The 23,699-nt window shown below is 44.5% G+C and overlaps 1 protein-coding gene across 3 annotated transcripts in view; it reads right to left on the bottom strand.

Annotated features, from left to right (window-relative positions):
• Window positions 1-513: 513 nt before the first annotated feature.
• Window positions 514-23,699, bottom strand: part of LOC135903803 (juvenile hormone acid O-methyltransferase-like) — a 314,807-nt gene continuing 291,621 nt past the window's right edge. The window contains exons 5-9 of one of the 3 annotated variants that reach the window (XM_070537739.1): window positions 17,435-17,550; window positions 6,421-6,471; window positions 5,765-6,358; window positions 4,039-4,198; window positions 514-744 (exon numbers count right to left, since the gene is read on the bottom strand). In XM_070537739.1, coding sequence (XP_070393840.1) covers window positions 572-744; window positions 4,039-4,198; window positions 5,765-6,337 — 906 coding nt within the window. In that variant the 5' untranslated portion in view covers window positions 6,338-6,358; window positions 6,421-6,471; window positions 17,435-17,550 and the 3' untranslated portion in view covers window positions 514-571. Of the gene's footprint in view, window positions 745-4,038; window positions 4,199-5,764; window positions 6,359-6,420; window positions 6,472-7,776; window positions 7,952-17,434; window positions 17,551-23,699 lie in introns of those variants that run through there. The other 2 variants (XM_070537738.1, XM_065434151.2) reach the window with 2 other exon arrangements.

Here is a 23,699-nt window from a genome sequence, read left to right as displayed (position 1 = left end):
CCTTTTCGTAATTTCTCATGTTTCACTAATTTCATTCTCATTTGCCGGATGTATTTGTTCTATTCCTAAGACACACAACGCCTACAACAGCCTTGAGCAGTTAGGAAATCAAATGCGGCTAAAGATGAACGGCCTTGGTGTCGTATGTGTCGCCTGTGCCATTATTGCGATATTTAAAATTTTCCCAAGTAATGACCTTGTTTCGTTTTGACAAATTCTTGTGTATTTTTTCTACACATCTCTGTGATTTCCGAACACCGATGCGAAGTAAGCCTATTTTTTTCACGTTCCACCTATAAAGAAACGATTTATATCCCCCCTGATTTTACGATGACGTTGAGCTGTGTTTCAGCGCATTCCTTATTTACTCCACCTGGTGCGCGGCTTAAACTTTTTCGATTGTTCTTCTTTTCTTCAATGTTTTTTTTTCCTTAAAAGCGGCGATGAACACCTATTATTTGCAAATTTGTCCCAGAGGCAGCGTGTCCTTGGGTGACAAAGTGAAGCCGGACATAAATATTTAGTTATCTCTTTTCGGAAAGTCGCAGCTGTGTCAAGCGGATCTGTACGGTCATAGCGCTGTCTTGTAGGCGTGGATGACGTATGTGAATCTGTGATTGCTGATTCGCCCTTCCGCAATTCCTTGAGCCCTCTTCGCAAGTATATCAGCTGTGGAGGTAATCAGTTCTTCCTTGTCCTCATCATTTAAGTGTGGGTAGATTGGGTTGTACGAAACAATGCGATCTGAAAATAAAGAAAACAGGGTAGAAAAATGAAAAATTAGTGCCGGCCTTAACATAGCAGTGCAAAATTATTAAGCTCACCAAGAACCCACCTCCCCCCCATTCCCTATAATAAATCGTTAGAGCCCACGTAGTGCGAATAAAGTGTAACTTGAATCCTTGTTTCGAGAAATGTTTGCAGCACAGATTTGGGTTCCTAATGAATAATATTTTAGCAACTTGAACTTTCAGTGTTCAGTTCATTAACCCTTGAGATGACTGAAGAACTCGTTATTATGCGCCAAATCAAAATGGTTCCAAGATTAAATTGTGGGTTCTAACGTGCCAAAACTGCACAATGGACTATTATGGATGCCGTAGTGGTGGCTCCAGAATAATGTTAACCTCAGTCGAGGAACCGGAGTTGGGAAGGTCATGTATTGCGTCTAACAGATAGCCGGCGGTTTGTTACACTAAGGAAAGGGAAACGCAGTTAAAGAATGGTCACGGGTAACGATGTGGGATGTGACACGAAAGTTTGCTGGTTTAGAACGCAGTAGTTGACGAATGACAGGGGCAATTTGAAATTGCGAAAAGAGCCCTTTTCATGGTAACCGACGTAAAATTGGCTAAAGACGATGATACTGACTAGTATTAGAATGTTGAAGTTGCTGCGTGACGATGTACGAAGTTGCTGATTGCGTACGGCACAAGACCTTCGTCATGGACTGCTGGGAACAGTTATTCTTAGCTCTCATGTGTAATGGTGAAGAGGTAGATATACCATTCTCTAAACATAAGTAGAAACAACCTACAATTATGCTGTGCAGACACGCTAAATGCGGTAAAACAAGGGAAGCAACCCGAGGTTCGCTTCGTCCTTGGTTTCTGGTATTTCCTATGCTACTCTCAGCCTTTGAAATACAACTTCTATATACTGCTGCAACAGCAATGACTCGGCGTCACACACGCAAAGTTAGACTGCTGAAGGAGAAACTAGTTCGAGGCTTACGGCACCGAAGAAAGACATAGACACACTTCCTGCTAGTAACAGCGCAAAATGTAGACAAGGGACGAGACAAGAAGACACCACAAGCGCTGACTTTCAACAACGTTTATTCCGAGAGAAACACGGCTTCTTATAAACATTTCCCTCACGTGTCGCAGTCACGTGATCGCACATCATGTGAAACAAGCACTTTTTTTCCTTTTATGCACTCAAGATAGCGGTTGCACGTGCACAAGCTCAAGTTCTTTTTTTGTCAGTAACAAGGACGGCGTGCTAACGCATTGGTCACGAAGTCTGGTAATCTCGGCTGCCTCAATTATCTCCCGGACCAGCTGGTCATTGTGTTTCTTCAGCACTTTACAGCGTCTAAATTCAGCGGCGCAATCTTTTGAGGGGCAATCCCTGATATGTATGCCTAGATTCCTGTTAGTCTGCTCGACGCTGAGTTTGTGTTCCTTCAGTCTCTCATTTGTGCATCTAGAAGTTTGCCCTATATACCTTTTTCCACATTTCAGAGGTATTGAATACACAACGGCTTCTGTGCACTCCACAAAACGATTCTGGTGATTAGTCGTGCACCCTTCCTGGTTTATCGGCTCTTCAGCATTGACGCGTCGGCAGAGGCTTTTTAGTTTTTTCGGGGCAGTAAGCACTACATTAACTCCAGCTTTGCCCCCAATCTTTTTCAGGCGGTGAGATAAGTTGTGCACGTATGGCAGGGCCAAGGTACATCGTTTTTCTTTTGGCTTCTCGCTACCTGGCTCGCCATGGGCACGCTCGAGTTTTTGGCTCTTGCTCATTTTTTCCGCAACGGACACAAGAAGGTGCGACGGGTAACCAGCCCTAGTAAGCCGGTCTACCTGCCGACGAAAACTTTGTTCCATTGCGTGGATGCACGATTTTTTGAGCGCATTTGTTAGACAAAGGTTTGCTATTGCTCTCTTCATTAGTTTTGAATGCGCTGATTCGAATGGCAGTGGCGCCTTGTAGCCTCTGGGTTCATAGGCCCAGCAGACCTTCCCTTTGGAGAGCTCGAGTCGGAGATCAAGGAATCTCAAAGACCCTTGCGTGGGGACCTCGTGGGTAACAGCAAGCGGCTGAAGCGCATGACAAAAGCGTGTTAGTGCCCCCAAAACTGCGTCATCTGAATTCGTGCCAGAGCCATCACATAGAACCATGTAATCGTCAACATACCGAAAGACTCCCCGGACGTTTGTTCTGGTTAGGGCGTTCTGAAGTAATCTATCTTTCTGGGCAAGAAACAAATAGCTAAGTACTGGCGCAATACATGACCCTATACAGACGCCGCGTTTCTGGAGGTACACATTCCCTTCCCAATGGAACAACTTTTACAATTTTTACAATTTAACGCACGCAATGGAACAAAGTTTTCGTCGGCAGGTTGACCGGCTTACTAGGGCTGGTTACCCTTCGCACCTTCTTGTGTTCGTTGCGGAAAAAATGAGCAAGAACCTAAAACTCGAGCGTGCTCATGGCGAGCCAGGTAGCGAGAAGCCAAAAGAAAAACGACGGACCGTGGCCCTGCCATACGTGCACAACTTATCCCACCGCCTGAAAAAGATTGGGCGCAAAGCTGGAGTTAATGTAGTGCTTACTGCGCCGAAAGAACTAAAAAGCCTCTGCCGACGCGTCAATGCTGAAGAGCCGATAAACCAGGAAGGGTGCACGACTAATCACCAGAATCGTTTTGTGGAGTGCACAGAAGCCGTTGTGTATGCAATACCTCTGAAATGTGGAAAAAGGTATATAGGGCAAACTTCTAGCTGCACAAATGAGAGACTGAAGGAACACAAACTTAGCGTCGAGCAGGCTAACAGGAATCTAGGCATACATATCAGGGATTGCCCCTCAAAAGATTGCGCCGCAGAATTTAGACGCTGTAAAGTGCTGAAGAAACACAATGACCAGCTGGTCCGGGAGATAATTGAGGCAGCCGAGATTACCAGACTTCGTGACCAATGCGTTAGCATGCCGTCCTTGTTACTGACAAAAAAAGAACTTGAGCTTTTGCACGTGCAACCGCTATCTTGAGCGCATAAAAGGAAAAAAAGTGCTTGTTTCGCATGATGTGCGATCACGTGACTGCGACACGTGAGGGCAATGTTTATAAGAAGCCGTGTTTCTTTCGGAATAAACGTTGTTGAAAGTCAGCGCTTGTGGTGTCTTCTTGTCTCGTCCCTTGTCTACATTTTGCGCTGTTACTAGCAGGATGGAAAACCAACAAGCCCAAGCTGCTATTCTAGCGATAGACACACTTGCATTTCTTTACTGCTTTGTTTCGCCTACCGGTTGCGTCTTTGAGGTCTGGCATATTGACAACCGGAAGGCGTAACACTTCGCAAGCCAATGGCTTGAGTGCCGTCTCGTTGACGATATGCAAAAGGTGAGATCTCATGAGGCCCATGTCTGTGCTGCGAGCTGTGATGGGCACTTTATCAAGGAGGACCTGGATACAAAAAAAAACAATGAAAATGAAGCCGCGAGACGGGCTGAGTGTGTCAGATAAACAACATCATGCGAATACGTCTTATGCTAACAAAGATAATTGTAGGAAGTCCCGACTATGCTAATTTAAGTAGATGCAAAATGACATTGAAAGGACAAGCTGGTAAGGAGAGAATCTTGATATTATCAATGGGGATTCATGATTTAAATGAACAGGCATAAAAACAGATACAATAGGGACGAAAGGTACTGCCTTTACTGCAGCACACATGGATATTTTCTTGTTTCCTTTCTTTTACGCCACAGTACAACATTTAAATTTACAGTTGGCGTTTCTGCTGTCCCCGTTGTCACTCTTGGCCCATGGTTTGGCGCCAACTTTTACAATTTACATATTGTGCTGAGCTAAATAATTGGCAATCATTCGCTTCATCAAGCTGATATATGAAGAATAATATGTATATTAGTCTTACCTAGCGAAGCGGTATGGTACTGTCTGTATTCCATCATAGCGGCAGCGTTCGACATATTCAGCATGATTGACTTGCTGCACGTCGACGTCTACTGAGAACAACTGCACCCGAAAATACTACCTGAAACATTAGGTCGTGTGCTTCTACACCATGAATGAATGACTGACTTGGCAGATTCAAGCGATGATTATTTACTATAGGTGGGAAAACTCGGAGTTCGAATATCGGATAGTATAAAAAACTGAATTGAATAGTATAAAATTGAATTCAATTGAATAAGAAATCGAATTGAGTTCCTGACCATTTTCGAAAATTTTGTATTTCCTTATCCATTCTCAGAACTGATTTCATCACCTTCACCCGTTTGAGAACATTATTGCGGCACATTCACAATACTCTACCCGCGTATACCCCACTGTACATTTGCAGTACACGAAGAAAATAGATCACGATATGCATAGCAACCATGTTGCCGCCATTTATATGTCCACTTCTTGCCAGTCACGCAAACCATTTCTGGACATCATTAGTAGTCCGTGTCGCAGATACTCTTTACATATTTTCATGATTTCTTGCTGCGATAAATTCTATAAGGAAACGAGTAAGTGTGAGTGTGTAGAGAGGCAATGCCGAAAAAGGGAATGGAGGCGTATGAAAGGGAGAAGGGAATCTATTACGTCTCAATGTTGGCTGCATTAAGTTTTTTTTTTTTGAGGTTCTCACAGTTAGCATAAGATGTTTTCTACGCAAAATGTTTGTTAGGGTATGGAAATCTGGTTTTAGTATGAAGGTATTGAGGACAAAATCATGGTTCTTGTCATACGGTAGACTCATGGCTTTGGCGACCCCAGCTGATTTAAAAAATAATGAAACAAAACTCTTACATACAAAAGCTTTTGAGTGCGGTAAGTCAAAGTGGACGAACATTAAACCGCGCACATACACAGAGAGACACGACGACTACGACGACGTCACCGCTTAGTATTCTGTATTATTGAAGAATACCTCCAAACACATGCTGATGAGGGCATACTACATTGACTTGGAGGGAAGGAGGGACATGGATACAACTCATCATTTCCGTGAATACCTACCTGAGCGTATTGTTTCCACCGGGCAGATTCTGCAAGGGCTATGGCCACTTCGAACATGGGGATGCAGTGCTCGAAGGTGACAAAGCACTCTCCTCCTGGCGCTATCATCTTCTCGATGTTCTTCATAGCCTGAGCCTGATCCTTGACCCAATGGAGCATGTTGAAGGAATAGACCCGCGCAAAAGGGCCATGCTCATTCAGGAACTTGTTCACGTCGTCATTCACGATGTCGAATAGGACGTGGTCGATCATCTCGTGCATGTGATGAGACCTCGCGTATTCGAGCATAGCCGTCGAGTTGTCCGCGGCCACTAGTTTTCGGCACTGATGCTGGCCGCGCGGCAGCAAGTGGCGCCGTGTGAAGTTTCCATCGCCACAGCCGATGTCGAGAAATGGAAGTGCCGATAATTTGCTGTCACTGGAGTCTATCGGAGTGAACGCGTTCATGAAGGCGTCTAGCACTTCTGCAGAACTTTCCCGGTAGCATCCCATGCTGGTGCTGAAGAGTTCCGCTGACTCAACTTCGACAATAGAGTGTGCAGAGTTATTTCCAAGTTCTGAAACTGAGCCCATCCTAATAAATGAAGAGAAATTCTGTAAAAAAAAAAAAAAAACGAAACAGTAGAGGTGCTTGAGACACGATCGCTTTGACTCACGTGGGATTGGTGTCATGATGGATGAGAAGCTATGGCACGATGTAGTCTTGCCTGAAGAAGGCGCAACAGAATATAAAGGCAATGCACTCACGTCAATAACATTTTTCTTGCTTTGGTTCCTGAGAGAGGTTTTAAAGACTAGACTCGTAGGCCCACGTCATCAAATCCTCAAATCTTTGTTATCAAATCTTTGTTATGGCGTACACTAAAAATGAAAGCTGAACTCCTGGAATGCAAAATATGAGCAAATATACCCTGTAGGAACACTCCCGTTGTTTACCAATAGGTGCCTTTCTTTTGGAAATCTTCTTGACCTTCAATAATGACACAGCTGCGCATGAAATCTCTCCAGTATAACGTCCAGGACGGAGTAATGTGCTTAATGGCGCACAGAAAGGAGGCCGAGAACGCAGGTCGTAGTAAACGACACGCGCAACTGAAATGTGAAACTACGAGTAGGGGATTAGAGGGGTGTTTTTCCTTCCTATGACATCAATCCTACTTCTTTGATAAGACATTGCAATATTATACAATGACCACTTTGTCGTTCTACATTAATCTCTCGTCGCCTCATCTACTTCTGATATGTTGGACGAGTTTTTAGGAATTTTTATTGTGATGGGAATGATAAAGGACATTGCAGGCGCATTTTCGCCTACGTCATCGTTGCCGCTGGCGTCGCGGTGACGTCCGCATGACGTCCAAGGGCGCTAACACCGTCGCAACATCACTCTTAGAAAAATTTACACCCTTTGGGGCGTATCCTGTCCCACAACAGTAATCGTCATCTGCCTTGCCCGCGTTTCCTTTCTTTAACGCTGCGAGCCCGGTACTTCCCAGTCACGAACGGCATGCGCGTTATCAGTGTGACGTAGCATTCTCGACAGGAAAGTTGCGAGCGCCGAGTTTCAAGAAAGGAAACGCAAGCAAGGCAGATGATTATTGTTGTGGGACAAATATACACCCCAAAGGGTGCAACCGTTTTAAGAGTGATGTCGTATGCTATACGTGCCAGTAAAATCACGTGAAGGAAGCCGACGATCGCGGCTCAATCTGGCGTGCGCGAAAGAGGAAGCGGAGAGCAAACGTGCCGTCTTACGTCGCGCGAAAGGCCGTGAAGGGGGGGGGGGGGGGCGGCGGTGGCGTTGTGCTCCGGCAGCAACTGCGCGTTTCGCGACCGGGCGCAAGGGTTACTGACGACTGCGGCTCACTCTGGCGCGCCATACCTGGAGGAAAGCGGGAAGGCCGAGCGAGAGGGATGGGGCGGCTTCGACTCCGCCAACAAGTGGGCACATTGCACGGCCGCGCGCCGCTGCGTGCGCCGTACCTTGAAAGGAATCTACAGACGGCTCATACCTTTGTGCACATATCATACCAGCCTCTCTTGCGTTGAAGCGGCAGACAGCCCGAAGACGGCAGGAACTTCGCTCACTGCTGCTGCAGCGCTTGGTCGTACCAGCGCTTCGACAGCGAGTGTCCGCGCTCATCAAGTCTATGTGCTCGTGCTTGTGCGCGCTGACACTATGCTTGTTAATACTTAGTAAGCGAATGTTTGCAAGTTTATACGGCCGATAAAACTACTGTCTTTACTTCGTGTAGGTGTGTACTACTTTGCTATCGCATCAATGCTTCGCCTTTCGGGCAAAACTGCGACTTTAAAAAAATTAGATAAAACCCTTTTGCTGTTCACGGTCACTCACGTCTTCACATGCCTTTAAAATAAACATAAGAGAATACTGAATAATGTGGCTTGAGCAAAACTTTCTAGTTTTCTCGGCCAACTTTGTGACATATGTTGAGTTCACATGACTTTCTTTTTAGAGGAATGTCTGCTTCTCGGCCCGACTGTACAAGGTAAAGCTTGGTGTCATTTTATTCTTTCGCGTATTTTGGTTGTTAAGTGAGCTAAAAAGTGCGTTCATTGATGACCCCCCAGCAAATGAAAAGATCTGTTACATTGAGTGATAAGCGTGGAATGTGTTCTGATCGGCGTTTGTGGAATCTTGCAGTACTGGTACAATCGGTTGTTATGCAGGGCCAGGCATCTGGACAAACCAGTAACAAAGAGTGAAACTATCAATTGGGCTTCATAGCATCGTTAAATAGTTATTGAAAGTAAATGCAATAATTGCCAGAATGGCTATATTTTTTGACACATTACATGAATGTCACGCTTCTCAACATAATATTACGCTCATATATAAAAAAGACGCATAGGTCGCATATGACCCATATCTGTATACCCGTTGTCATATGGGATGTCGTGTAAAAGCTCCTGTGTGCCAATAAATACCTGATGCGATCATATGTAGTTATAATTACCAAGAATACGGAATATAAGAGGAATAAAATTCTTTGTTGCCAAACTGTGATAATATTACGTTCTTTAAAAAAACAGCATTGGGGTTTTACGTGCCGAAACAACGATATGATTATGAGGCACGCCGTAGTGGGGGACTCGGGAAAGTTGGACCACCTGGGATTTTTTAACGTGCGCCTAAATCTAATGTTGTTGAAAAGGGCAATGTTGTTTATAGAATGGAATCATTCATGAGACAATATCCCTAGGGCAAAAACGCGCGAACGTAAAGCAATCCATAGGAGTTATTGCTAATTATGATGCATTACACGACAAAACTAAACCACCTGATGATGTACGTAGTGATTAAAGTAGACATTCACTCAGTAATTACACAAACCTGTAATCACAGCTTACCTGTAATTCTCGGAGAGGTATACCTGAGTGGCTCGAAAACCAGGCGAACTTGTTGCCTATGGGGACAAGTTGCCTACGGGGACTACGGGAATGAGTCCGCTCCAGAGCGTTCGTCGTGATTGACTGCGTAGTTCATCGGAGGTTAAAACGGAGAATTCTTTTTTAAAAAATCGCACTAGAACAAATAGAACGCTGACATTTGTATGTATCAGGTGCCGTATTCAACTTCACTTTCAGCTGGTAATGCTGCTGCACGCGGCAGCTGTGTGGATAGCACATGTTTTACCCAGGCACTCGAACCGGCATTGAAATTTAGTGTGCGCACTGGCTGACGTAGTTGACACCGGACATAGGTGCTTTATTTATTTTGATGAAGTTCAGCAGCACAGTCATCGCACTGGCAGCAATTATTCTATTCCTAGTAATATTCCGCATTATCAAGTCTCGCTACACACGCATACTACATACACCTCTCCCCCTTCTCACATTAGCAAATCCCACAGTTTTCAAGATATAGGTACGTGCATATGGGAAATTGCTGTCGATGTTATAAAGCCGGGTGGCATCGGGAAGCTGGATACAGAAAAAAACAGCTAATGGTACAGTCTATTACGGGATATGGACGGCATGTACCAGGAACCGAATGAGGACATGTCCCACAGGATGGATGCGCTTGTCAGGCGACATCAGGGACAGAAACATGCAAGAAACACCGAAGAACGGGTGATGCACGTATGCGCAATCCAGGCATGATCCACGCACGTGCCGTCAGAGGGAGGGCACGACAATGGCGGCGACGATTGCGTGGATGCGCCTCGAACGTTAGTATAATCACTGCCGCACTAAAAGCATTCACTCGGCTAACCTCGTGAGGCCCTAATTTTAATGGGTCATTTCACTCGACTTAAGTAGTTGAAGCGCCAAAATTTCTGACATCGTTGAATGTTTTAGCACATGATGTAGGGCGTGTACTGGCATTGCGCCAGCGCCATCAGCGCTGCCCGTAATGAACACTGCAGCCAGCGACTGTAAATTATATTTATAACTTTCTTATTGCAAGCCGCAATATTGCTTTGCAAATTTTTCTAGTTATCTGAGTTCGAAGATTTAGGAATAGGATTATTGCGCGAATGAAATCACTTATGGCTATTCTTTGCGTGCTGCAATCATCAAAAAATCTCTAAAATAATGTAGTCAAAACCATAAAACTTGGTCACAGATATGTTTTAGAGCGCAGCTCCTTGGCGCCCGTTGCTGCGTTCCTGCGTTTTGCGCTGCCATCGTCCCTCGCCGTAACCTAAGTCATCATCCGCGCGCTGCACTAGCTGCGCGCGCTCCTGCTGCCATCTCTCGCGCGCGGCGCGAGTCTTGCTCTCCCTTTGTGCCCGAAAGCCGGATCACGTTACGTGCAATAAAAACAGCGCTAAACGAGAGGACGAGTGACGGGACACAGACAACAGCACTGTTGTCTGTGTCCCTTCACGCGTCCTGTCGTTTAGCGCTGTTTTTATTGCACGTAATCATGAACCAACCAGCCCAAATGCGTACTCTTCTACCGGATCACGTGTTCTCGCCTATGCTCTCGCCCACTTCCTCCGCTACCGTGCACTCCGCCCGCGCCGTCCCTTATGCCACTGTCGCAGCACTGCCGCGGTGCCGGAAGCGGGCGCTCCTTGCCGGCTCGCGCGTGTTCCACGGCTATCAGCTCCTGCGCCTCCGCGTCGCGTGGCTGCATAACTCTCAGCCATCTCTCTCTTCCCCGTTAGCGGGGCGCGTTCCTGAGTGGCCTTCGTCTCTTCTGGCCTTGCTTGCGCCTGGCTGTCCTCGTGCCTCCACTACTGCCCTGTGCCTTCCCTTACCTGGTGCAGTGCCGTTGCGGTGACTCGAAAGACAGTTATAGCGGTTCGTCTGCCCTTTCTTCTACTTCCCACCCTAAGCTGGTGTGGCCGCATTGAGGCCTGTCTGTGATTGAATGAGCGTGTGACCTCTACTCAATACCCTTGTTCTCCACCCGTTTCCTCATCCCACCTCAAAAGAAGCATTAAATAATAATTGCTATAATCTCGCCTCCCCCCCCCCTCTCTGTGGCGGTGATCCATTATAATATAGCACGATGGCGCATCGCCGGAGAGCCGGCTCGATAGCGGCGGATCGCGGTGTGTGCAGCCCAATCCGAAACGCAGAACCGCCTCCGTTAGGCTCTGCGTGTTCTGTATAGGGTCGCCTTTTGTTGAAATAAGGCAGCAGCTGCGCTCAAAGATCGCATTACCCGGACGCGTAATCGTCGGCAAATTTTTTTTGTTCGCTTATCTCGTGACATAGCTTTAAGATGAAATTAAATGTAAGCACGAAGGCCAGTTTCACACAGATAGAACAAATGCGAATTAGGGAGGAACTTTGGCTTCGAACAATACAGACTTGACATGGCGTACGCAAGCATCTATACAGAAGATCACGGCATCGGCGACGACGATGGCGAAATTCGCCTCGAGTGTCCATTTATTTGCTATTGCAATATAATGTACAAAATATTGATGGAAATGTATTGGCCAGCCCAAAATAAGCTTTAATGGCTCCTGACTCCTCTCTCATTTATTGTCTTTGTTTTTGCTGCAGTAAACGGATAATGCACTGGCCTACAGCGAAAAGCTCGACGCAAATATGCAGTGCAAAGTACGGACCGGATACCTCAATGCCGGCCCGTACTTTTCACTTGCGGACTATCCGGATACGTCAGCAGACAACTCACAGACAGAAGTTTGCAGCCTTTACTTCGATATGGAACGAAGCACCTCGCCGTGTCTCTCTATAGTACAGCAGTTTTTTTCTGGAATGATACTAGTCCTTTCCTAGCGGAGTAGTAACTTTTCAACTTGACGTATAGCCCACTGTGTGTCTCCGCGAATGATTTTGCAAAATATTTGCTTGAAATTACTGTTCCGTCGACACGCTCAGAGGTTATATTCAATGAATTAATCAGTCCATCAATCATTTAATCACCGTGGCCAGGCACAACCCTAGGGCGTGAGTACTGGGGCACGCATACATAAAAAGCAGAAAAAAAGCCACAGTGTATCATCACTAAAAAAATAATTATTATAATATGAAAATCGAATACCACCCATACTTTTATTTATAACAATAATATGTATGAGATGGAAATAATGATATTTGCACATTTGCCACTTACCATATTTACCGGGGCTGTGAAGCTTCTAGGGTTATGAAGGTGAGAGAGAGAAACACCAAGTTTCTACAAAGCTTTATTTAATCCTATGGTTAATCATACAAACGAAAGTACGGCGCTACGCACTGACTCTCAGGGTCTGTTTTATAGAGAGGGAGATAAAAAAATATAAACATATATACGGCAAGGAGGTTAACCATGCAGAAAGCCTCTATAGGCCCGCAAGATAAAATATGCTATGTGAAGTGTGCCAGTTCAAAATTCGGTGACCCGCCGTGGTTGCTCAGTGGCTATGGTGTTGGGCTGCTGAGCACGAGGTCGCGGGATCGAATCCCGGCCACGGCGGCCGCATTTCGATGGGGGCGAAATGCGAAAACACCCGTGTGCTTAGATTTAGGTGCACGTTAAAGAACCCCAGGTGGTCAAAATTTCCGGAGTCCTCCACTACGGCGTGCCTCATAATCAGAAAGTGGTTTTGGCACGTAAAACTACAAATATTATTATTATTATTAAAATTCGGTGCATCAATTTTCATTTTGTAACTTACATTTCAGCACCCATGTTATCTCTTTAAATATATTTTTATTCATTCCCGTGCAGACTAGCTCTTCTATGGAAGTACGCAGAGAAGACATTTGCGGCACAGTTAAACAACATGTATAGCAATTCCACTATGAATATACCTAGATGAGTTAAACACATGCCTAACAGCACAAAATTGTTACCAAAATTCGGAAACCCGCCTTATTCCACTATCCCGGCCCGACACCAGGTCACGTTATGAGGCCTCAAACGTGAACAGTGCATGTAGAGCTGGTTTACAGAGAGCAAAAGAATCAAATTTTATATGCAGTTTACCCACACCTCGAGTACCAGTTAGACCCTCAACTTCCACGACACATCGACACACTTTTACATCGTCTTCACGTCGGAACTGCTTATAGAAAGCATTTCTCTATTTTGTTTTTCAAATTAAGCGTCTGGTTCATGGGGCCATGGCTCGTGGGGTTCATGGGGCCACGACGACGTGGACGTACACCTCCTACTCCTCGCCCATTACCTATATACAGTGTATTGATCAAGCATTCCGTTTCATCAGACTTTTTCACTTCTGAAAGTGTTAGGGCCTATGGCCATCATCGCAAAGCAATTAAATAAGACCAACGTTTTTTTGTAGAAACTGGCATTTGCAACTTATGTGGAGTCTACTACACTGTGTGTGCCTCACCATTGCCTTTGAAAATTGGTTACCCAAGACATTTGCGGATTTTGTTACAACGAAAACTTTTCGATAGAGACGTTTACTCTTAGTGATGCTACATATTCTTGACAGTTTCCATGAAAATGCGCCAAAGATAAAGAGGAAGTTTTCGTCTTCGTCATTAGAGATTTTTTTTAAAGCTATCGAGATGAACCAACTCGCCCGAATTATGTTATTGTTACATATTCTTCTGTTTCAATTATAGGAATCACCTAATTCCAAAATTGATACGTGTCCTTTAAATACTATATAAGGAACCAATTGAAAAGGGGTAGCACTTCGCCAGAAAATGGCGACAACTTGTCTTTATATGTTTATTGAAAGAAAGATGAAAAAAAGAAAGAACCGTAAGTGGTAATGGGAACCTTTAGCAACAATTTATGCAGCGCTTTCTTCTACTTTCTTCTACTTTGCGCCATTTAAACGTTGCTGTTATTACCAGGTTCAAAAGTAAAACAGTAGTAGTTATTTTTTTTTTACTATAGTGACACAACCGGTCGTTGTCGCCGAGAACTTCACGTGGCGTTATAACGATTGCGTTTCGGCGCATCTCGCCATCACGAGATCGGACAACTATGCTCGAGTGGCTATTTTTCGCAACCTGTGAAAACGTAGTGTAGGAGGTTGATTAAAATTTGGTGGTGTTCGACTACAGGAACGTTTACTATTGGCTATGAGTGACGTAGCAGTGGAGGGCTATGCACTGAATGTTATTGCGTAGTTTGTTTTGAAGTCTACAGAAATGCAATTGCACGGGTGTTCTTGCACTGTGATATCAATCGTAAGGAATGAACTGGGGCTGAGAGTTAGCCCGTCCGTCTCATCGCGTTGCGAAACAGAGCAGCATCACTCGTTAGTCACACCACCTGCTATGGCAGCTGGTTAAAATATATACCGCATTTCAAAATAACCTCAGAACATTTTTTTCCCTGCGGGGAACCGGCAAGTAACACACTTTGTAAAGTCTGTTACTTCATGTCTTTATATGTTTTCTGCGAGTGTGTATATGATTGCGTCCGTCGGTGTTTCCGCGCTTTTCTTCCCCCTTTACCACGAAATCCTACATTTGCATGCAGGACTTCTCATTTAGCCAATCTAACCGGCTATTTGGGCTGGACGACGATCCCCGTACGCTCTGCCCTTCCCCTTTCTTGCACGCGTTGTCCTTGTGAGCATTGATCGTGCTGTGGTTAAGATTCGTTCACGATGCAGTAACGGAATGAGCCTGTATAGAGATTGTAACATATATAAATACATACTTTCGCACATTATAGGTAACAGTTGTGCTAATTACCTTTAAAAATCAAAATATCTTCTCAAGTTTCCATGTTTGGGACCATCTTTTGTCAGGAATAAAAGTTGACATTATTCGAAGGAAAGTTTCCCACAACCAACTACAAGCCCTCGCAGCGGCATACCTCAGTTGATATGGCGTTGCGCTTCTGGGCTCGAGGTTGCGTGTTCGAACCAAACTTCGGCGGCCGCATTTAGGTGGTAGCAAATTGAAGAAAAGTTCGTGCATTTAGATTTCCGTACGCGTTAAGAACCCCAGGTGGTGAAAATTAATCCGGAGTCCTCCACTGCAGCACTCCTCGATATCATATTGTGATTTTCGCACGTAGAAGCACAGCATTTCATTTTATTCTACGCACTATAACCGACTGCTGTGCCAGGTGTAGTAACGCGACGTCTGGCTGTGAAGCATGTTGGCACTGACACCTTACAGCGTCTGTACCGAAGTGGCGTTCGGCGCTGACATGTGTATATAGCTCCGGCAGTGCATATGTAGATGTTCACTTCACTTCAGTGCCAGAACTTAATTAAATTCAGCGCCAAACATCAATAAGGCTGGCATGATGTTCAAGTCAAACAGTAGATAAACATATCATCCGAACTCGATAGCATATCACCAATTGATTTAGGCAAAGTGCGCCGGCTGCGTATCAAATGCGAAAGTGAGTACCTTCGTAAACGTTACCGTACCTGCAATATCAGTAGAGTGGCAAGTTGGGCTAGTTCGTGGATGTTCATCTTGTACTAAGGGGGGTACTGTGTTATAAACACACGGACAACAAAAGTAGAAGTGAACAGGACTCGCGCAGACTGACAACAGAATTTTATTGGGTGAAAGATGATATATATAATGATCAAAAAGACCTCATCATGCCTACTCGTCATCAAAAAGCGATGCCGTCGCAATCTTGCGTCCAGAAGTTGCACCACAATTGACGGCAGCGCTTTTGGATGGCCTATGCGAATTATGAGGTATTCTTTATCATTGTATATGTGTCATCTTTCGCCTAACAAAATTCGTTTGTGAGTGTGCGTGCGTCCTGCCCACTTTGATTTCTGTTCTCCGTGCGTTTAGAGCGCAGTAGCCCCCTTATTACTAGATTAACGTGCCTATAATGTACGCATATGATATTAGAAGCATTTCTCGGCGTGTTCTTTTACTATAATTCTGCGCTTCTCTCTCATTCATTGGCTACGCGCACTGAGGCACTTTAGGCGAAACAGCAACGCAAATTTTGTCAATAGAAACAGAAGGGTGCAGCCAAATATAAAAGCGGCTTGCTGACGGACACGCCTTGGAACTTCATTGTTGGGTGAAGCGCAAGGGACGAAGATGAAGAAAATCAGATGGCGAGAAATAAAACGAAACGAAACGAAACGAGAGAACTACGGCAGAAAGCACAGACTGAAACTTTATTGTGAAGAAGAAAGACTACAACTAACCAGACAGCTGTGGCTTCTTAGCCTGCAATCTTCACTGCCTTCTGCCTGTTTTGTGTGTAGTTTACAAAGAAGGAAGACACCATTCTCTACCAGTGTGTTTTTGGACATTTTGTGTCATTGATTATTTGATTCAAGATCATGTGATGACACTCAGTATATTTATATACATTTTCGCACGACAAACGTTCACTTGCTAGTTGCCTTGTTTCTCGTCCTGTTTTCTTTGTTTTCGTCCCTTGCGCCACCCCCAACCATGAATATAAATGAATTAGCTCACTTTTCTGCTTTTCTATCAGAACTTCGTCTTGTTTTGGCTGAGCGATGTACAAAGGAGCGCCGACCTTATTAGGGGAGGTGAGTTAAGAACTATAGCGCACTCTGTTAACAAACTTGATGTTGGTTCAGTGGGTGCACACGAACGTTGAAGTCAACCTGAGACATAGACAGAAAGGTACGACTGACCCGCAACAAGAATTTGGCTTTTTGTCTCCCCACAATCCACCCAACCTTTGGTATCGCACACACTTCTCTCTCATTTCCTCTTTAGACTGTTCGTTTTGTGGTGCTGTTCTCTGTATCTTTGTAGCCAGGGGCACTTTGACTGCCTGTAATGAACTGGAGAATATAGACATTTTTTTCTTTTTTGTTAAAGGTTTTTGTGTCTTCGGAGCGGGCTTGTGGGCTGCATAAATGAATCCTGTTTTTACATGTTTATGGTCATTTTTCGACATCCAGAGTAGTCTTTCAAGCTTGACGGGAACGTAAATCATTATGTTTGAGCGAAATTATGATTTGCCTATATATAAATGATTGCTGAGTAAGGGTGGACAGGAGTAGTGTCTGCTTGCCAACTGTACGGTAACGTTATGTCGTCGATTCCTTCCTATAACTCAATATTTCTTTTCGAACATCCCCTATTCAATAAGTATGGCAAAGGTAATAATCATGACTTGAATATATGACATTGCCTGCACCATTTTTTTGTGGAAGTTTTAATACGCACACATGCACGCTTGATACGTTAACTGTGCAAAAGGGAAGTAGCAAATTGTGCTGAAAACTTCGAGCGTGCCATCCATAAACTAAAGTGTCTTTGCTCTTGCGAGCGACTCACCTGCTTTAGTTTCCCTCTCCTCACCTTGTCGCCACCTGGGATTTCGAGCAGTAATGACTTTCGAACTTGTTATTCTCCTGAGAACACGCGCACCTCCTACTTCTTCTTGTGCATGTCTGCAAAAGAGAACGGGCAAAGTTCGAGTCCTGTGAACAAGCGGCTTGGAGCACGGTGTTATCTTTCAAGACGATGTGGTGGGAAGGTTGGTTTTATCGCAGTGGTAGGAGCATATAAAAGCTCCGCATGCCTTTTTTTTCTGGTGCCAAGAAGAAACGTGATTGCTTTACCAGTATCTGAAAACCGTCCACCATTTTCTTTTTCCTGCGAAAGAAACGCAGAATAATCGGACGCCGTAGAAGTTAGAAAATGTTATTCGCCAGATAAATGGTAGGACTCCCAAAACCATGGCGAAGAGTTGGACGGCAGGAAGGCAACGAAATTGAGAAGGAAGTTGCATGTGATCCCTTTTGCTTGCGTAAACTAGAAAAAAAAAGATAAGTTTTTCTCGTTCAGCATAAGAACTCTGGAGAATGTACTTTCTTCCGATGCATAAAACATGAGAGAAGAGAAACGCGAAGTTCAAACGTAATGGGCTTGAACTCTAGAAAGCGAAGACAAACGTAAAGAAATTAGGCGTGAGACGGAAGGTAGACTGTGTTTTACGCTGCCAACTTTAAAGCTAAGAGCCTTCTCGGGTAACAGTAGAATTATACGAGAGCGAGTGTGTCTGGCTGGCAAATAGTGCGTCAATAAAGCGTTTCATTATATAAATAAAGCGTGCTGGAGATAAAGGTAAAGCTAAAGCTAAAGATAAATGTTAGCGAATATTGGAAAAGACTAAATTTTATCGTTGCGAAAGTGCACGAAAACCTGAACTCAGTTTGGAGTAAGCTGACTTGAGTGCTCACATGTGCCAATTAGAAGTGTACAGCCGGCGTCGAATCCTTGCGCACTGTAAAATTTGAGTAAAAAAGCCGAATAATTTCACAGCAGAAACTCGCAACTTGCTATTTGTATTTCTCGCCTGCGGCAGTAGGCGAGAAATAGTATGCGAAAAACATAGTAGTGTACAGTTCTACTGGCTATACGGTCACTGTGATGATGTGAATCGTGGCATGTGACCGTGACAAGATAAAATGTTTGACCAGCCAGCTTGGAATGATGGTGATTGCGTGGCAACAAGAGAAGAATGAATGATGGTGATCGCTGAAGAAGACCGCGCGCCACGAACAAGGAAGCGGCGTGCGGAGAGCGCGAATGCGTTAGAGCAAACAGGAAGCTCGAACGCCAGAGCGCTGCCGTTCGAGCACAAAATTCACGGATATTCGACGTTTTCCTAGAGATCCCGTAGTCCGCGATGCTGTGACGCCTACTGGGCCAAGACACTATTGCTGATACCACAGGAATACAGTGAAATACACGGGAATACTGCTTCAATGTTTTTGCAACGATGAAAACAGAACTTTTTCCTTTCTTTTTTCAAGTGAGTGGGTTTAATATGCACTGTCGGCAATAAAATTAAGCATTCATTTGCCAGCGAACTTGGCTAACTATCTTTAGAAATGTATCTCTATTGCAGCAATGACGACAGGACCGGTTCTTGGTGTTACACAATAAACTGTCAAAGGATGACAGCGGGCTGACACGAACCATGCGAGTTTGTGGCTATAGGCGCCCCGCTGGCGTGGAAGAAGGAGCTGTTTTCAACAGCTGTACACAAAGGAAGAAAGAATACGTGCGCCGAGAGTAGTGTCCTGTAGTGTGGATGTAGAGAAGGTTGAATAGATGGATGAATAGGCCAAATAATTTAAACATTGCAATCTGAAAGACGAGTTCAGTGAAAGAATCCTGACGTAGCACGTCGAGGGAGCTTGGACAATGGCCGGATTTCAGACAACACCGGCGAGCATCTGCGCCAGAGGACCATTGATCTTGCGTTAAATTATTTGCGCATGCAGGGGAGGGCAAACAGAACTGCGCAACTGAACAAAACTGCCATGTGTGAAAAAATCTGCAGCATTTACCGCGAGGCATTTTGCGGCCGCGGGAAAGAAAAAAAGGACGGTCTGCGTTTCAGCAACACCTGCGGCACGTTGTAAGGGATCCTTTCCCCGTGCACGCCAGCAGAGAGATATTATCGATCTGCCAGCATCAAAGCTCTTTCGAGACCACGCGAAATAGAAGTGGTTCGGGTGGCATTGCTCTGAATGGCTGTTGGCATAAGCCAGAGTATAGGCACAGAGTGCCCCTCATTACGCAGCGGCAAAACGAAACCGGTTTCGTTGAATTATCGCTGTTTCCTGTACCGTGATGAGCACTTTTTCAGTCTTCACGTGGTTTATTCGGGTTAGTGTGCAATACAAAATCCTAAAAGAATGCATTCGTTTTTACGCCGTTTAAAGGTATAGGATGACATTCTGAGGGCTTATTCATGTCTGAAACAGCTTTGCCGAATTACAGCACCTATATATTTTAAGTGCTTTGAGTATCTAGCCATTACTACGACGCACACAAGCGGACGCACCAAAATCCGCATAAGCATTAGCTCGGAATTTACGTGTACTACTTGGAAAGTCTGCTGCGAGTTTTCAAGAGAGGAATGCGGTAATTGAATGCTTAAGTAAAAAAGAAAAGTGGCGACGTTCTTACATGACGTCATCTGCGCACCACAGTTACTTTGTTGTTGCATACACATCAAGTGGCGCATTTGCTGCGTGGTATAATGAGCTCGCACAGAACGTGGGACCCTAGAAAGAAAAATATTTGTAGATAGAATAAGGTCACTAGAGGACAGTAGCAAGTAGCCATATAGTTACACAGGGCGACTTGGAACAACCATAGTTGGGTGTAACATCCCGCATTTCTAAGCCTTTCTTGAAGTACCTTTATTTCGAATTCATGCTAAGACAAAGAAATGCTAAATGGAAGAATAAATCTTTTGACACTGAAAGAAAATTTATTCGTAGCTATATATGCACTTCCTTGAAGGAAACAAGCTGATTATCAACAAATAAAACGAAGGCAACAGTTTTATTTTTGATCTTTACAGGAGAGTTGCGTTGCAATTCCTGGGTGTATGGTCAAAGATTTCACGCTGTTTTCAGATATTCCGTTCCTTTTAAAGCAATGCAAGTATTCGAAAGCTTCCTCGACAAGTGGCTGTTTAGCTATGAACGTACCAAAAACTTCATTGACGAACAATTAAAAAGCACGGAGCAGGCGGTACCAAATTCGCAGCGACACGAACAGCGCCTGTGGAAATTTCAAGATTCCGTAGCCCCTCACCCATCTTTTGGTTTTGCTATATTTTACGTTTCACAGTGCCTACTTATAAGAAAGGCAGCATTTTGGCAATCATGGAATTTATTCTACCAATGTAACTCTGTTTAATATTTATGTGTATCGTCCCGTAAATTTTTCAGAATATTTTTCATGTAGCCTGTGTGTGATATGTTGGGGTGATTGGCTTTCCTCTTTACACAAGGAATATTTAGGCGCACCTGACTCTTGCAAACGCTACAAAGGAAATGAAGGCTTTACTGCTGGTGTGCATTCTGATTTAATAAAATATTAACGGGTGATTATAACTTGGGAAACGTCGCACGAAGTCTCTGCAAGGGCAAGAATGCCAAGGGGTGATCAGGGACACAGGAGAAATGACAAATATGGGCCCTCAGACAATTCATAAAAGCGCATATTTGGTTGGGATAATGTTTGGCGAGAGCAATTGTTGCAGATGTTGAAGAGCAGCGAGGAAGGCTCACACACGTACGCTATGTTAGGTCCTGTAAGCTTTTCAATTAACGAACATTTTACTTTCGCGCACTGGACAGCACTGGAACGCTGTAGCGTAGAAATCCTAGAAATTGAGCTCATCTGAAGCATGCAACATAAAGATGTGCCCCAGGTTTTGCAACACACACATGAAATTCCGTACATAGGCAATCGTCGACAGCTTTTTCTTCAGGCACTCGCAATGAGTGTTCCACGAAAGATTTTGGTCGATTATCACGCCCAAGGTTCAATGGGTCTTTCTATAGTTGATAGTTTGCCCATTAATGGAGACTCGGAATGGCGTCTTAGCTTTAAGTGTGAAGGCAATCAACGTACATTCTCAGTCGATACAGTCAAACCTATTAGTAAATGAAACATACGGGCACTGAATAGACATCTGTACCGATGGTTCGGTTTCATCTACAAAATCTGCAGGCGCTGCTGTCGGCCCGATCCATCTGTGAGCCCAACAAGTTCAGATCCCATATGCAGAACCGACGCTGTAACAAAACTTCTTTTCATGGCTAGAACATTAACACATAAATACTGCTCTTCTCCCAACCTCCTGAAGTGTCGTCGTCGTAAACTAGATTTGTCCCTAACGCTACAACTGTCATAAAAAGTTTACCACTCCAAGGTGACATTGTAGTGTGGCCTCTTGCTTAGGGTATATCATGAGAAGCCAACACACTGGCACCAAAGAAAATATAGGGGAAATTACTTGTGCTTAATAAATAAAATGAAGAAAGGTTAAATTAACGGAAATGAAAGTGGATGCAAAAACAACTTGCTGCAGGTTGGGAACGATCCCACCACCTTCGCATTCCGCAGGTGGGGATCATTCTCCACCGGTTCTTTCATCTAATTTCATTTCAATTAATTTATCGTTTTTTATTTCAATTATTAAGCACAAGTAATGTCCCCTCTGTTGTTTTTGGTGTCAGTGTGTTGGCTTCTGATGATATGACTAATAAAAATCGGGCCGCTCTGTTAACCCCCTTTCTTCTCGTTTCTTGCTCAGGGTGGCATTTATAAAGGCCTACTCATTCCGAATCGGAACGGGAATCGGAATAAGCACATGTGCGCCTCTTGTTGAACAAGAGAAACTATTAGCACATTGTGTGTCTGTATTCTAGATACGACGTCAAGCGTGAACCTTTCAGGACAGAACTGAACCAGCTCGACTCTAGACCATTTTCGGAAATGAAGATCCTTGGGCCGTGACCTTACGCGTCGATGACATAGAAAGCCACGAAAGTGTTATTGCAGTATCTCAAGTGGACCTGCCTTGGCGACCATTTATAGACTCGGTGCGTACCCTCAAATGTGCGCGAAACTATGCTCTCTCTCTCTCTTTTAATCTATACATTACCTTTCCCCAGTGCAGGCTATCAAACCGGACGTGCGTTTAGTTAATTTCCCTGCCTTTCCCTTCTTCTGCTTTGCCTTCTCTTTCTTTTACGCAGTAATTTGACCTGCCTGGGTTATTCGATGACGGAATGAAATGCAATGATAAGCGCGCGCATATATTTGAATAAGTACGGAACATGTATAATTTGGGAGTAAGTTGATAAGAGCCTGAATTTCTCAAAATCCCGCGTTCCAACGCTTCGCTGATCACTTGCGTTGTGGTCTTAAATAGCTGTAGGTTATTCTTATGCTCAACAGCGGCGACAATGGATCTGCATCTAAGCGAAAAACCGACACCCTCTTTTGTAAGGCGAATTGAAAAAGTTGGGAAAAATACTTCGCTTTTAGTGTTTTAGTGGAAACTGCATTTGTGCACTTACAGGCAGTTGCCATTCCTTATGGAGGTCTGCAAAATAGACTACCTCAAAAGTAATCTCTTTGTTACGGTAGGTTGGTCACTAAGTCCGAAACTTGTAAACAAAGCCGAGTTGGAAGGTGCACTTGCCACTGAAGTTTTCGCAAGCGCTTGTGCGGCGTAACCAGATCCTTACAAAAACCCGGCAGTTTCCTAAACGCGTGATAAGAAGCCGCAAGGCTGAAAGCCTCGCGAGAATGGTGGAAACAATCTTATGAACCACAAGTGAAGCACAAAGTCTTTCAGTGCGATGGTTCTCTCGCGTAAATCCCGATGATTTGTCCAACGCCTGCGCCAATGTGTAGGAGTTACGTTTTAGTGTTTGAAGATTTTCCACACAGCGAAATGTCGCAGGAGGCACGTGCGCTGGCTTTTTCACAGTGATAAGGAAAGGATTTAAAGGAGTCGACAGGACTTCGCACTATAAGCTGCAATCGTCCCACGTCTTGCGTTTAAGCGGCTCTAAGAGAGATTTCGTTTTTGCGTTTCTTTTTAGCTCAGGAGAATCCCAGATCTTCGAAGATTAAAAGCGCGATATTGCCGGGACGTGCCTCTAAACATTCCCGATTTTCTTTGAGTCAACATTTTCCCGCAAAATCAATTACGCCGCCAAGTCCTAAACTTGAAGTGGAGTTAGCGATGAAGGTAAGTTCCCGCGACTGCTTC

This window comes from Dermacentor albipictus, chromosome 4 (genome assembly GCF_038994185.2).
Source record: "Dermacentor albipictus isolate Rhodes 1998 colony chromosome 4, USDA_Dalb.pri_finalv2, whole genome shotgun sequence".
NCBI lineage: Eukaryota > Metazoa > Arthropoda > Arachnida > Ixodida > Ixodidae > Dermacentor > Dermacentor albipictus.
The sequence above is the reverse complement of the archived record's forward strand: the minus strand, read 5'-3'. Positions and strand labels throughout refer to the sequence as shown.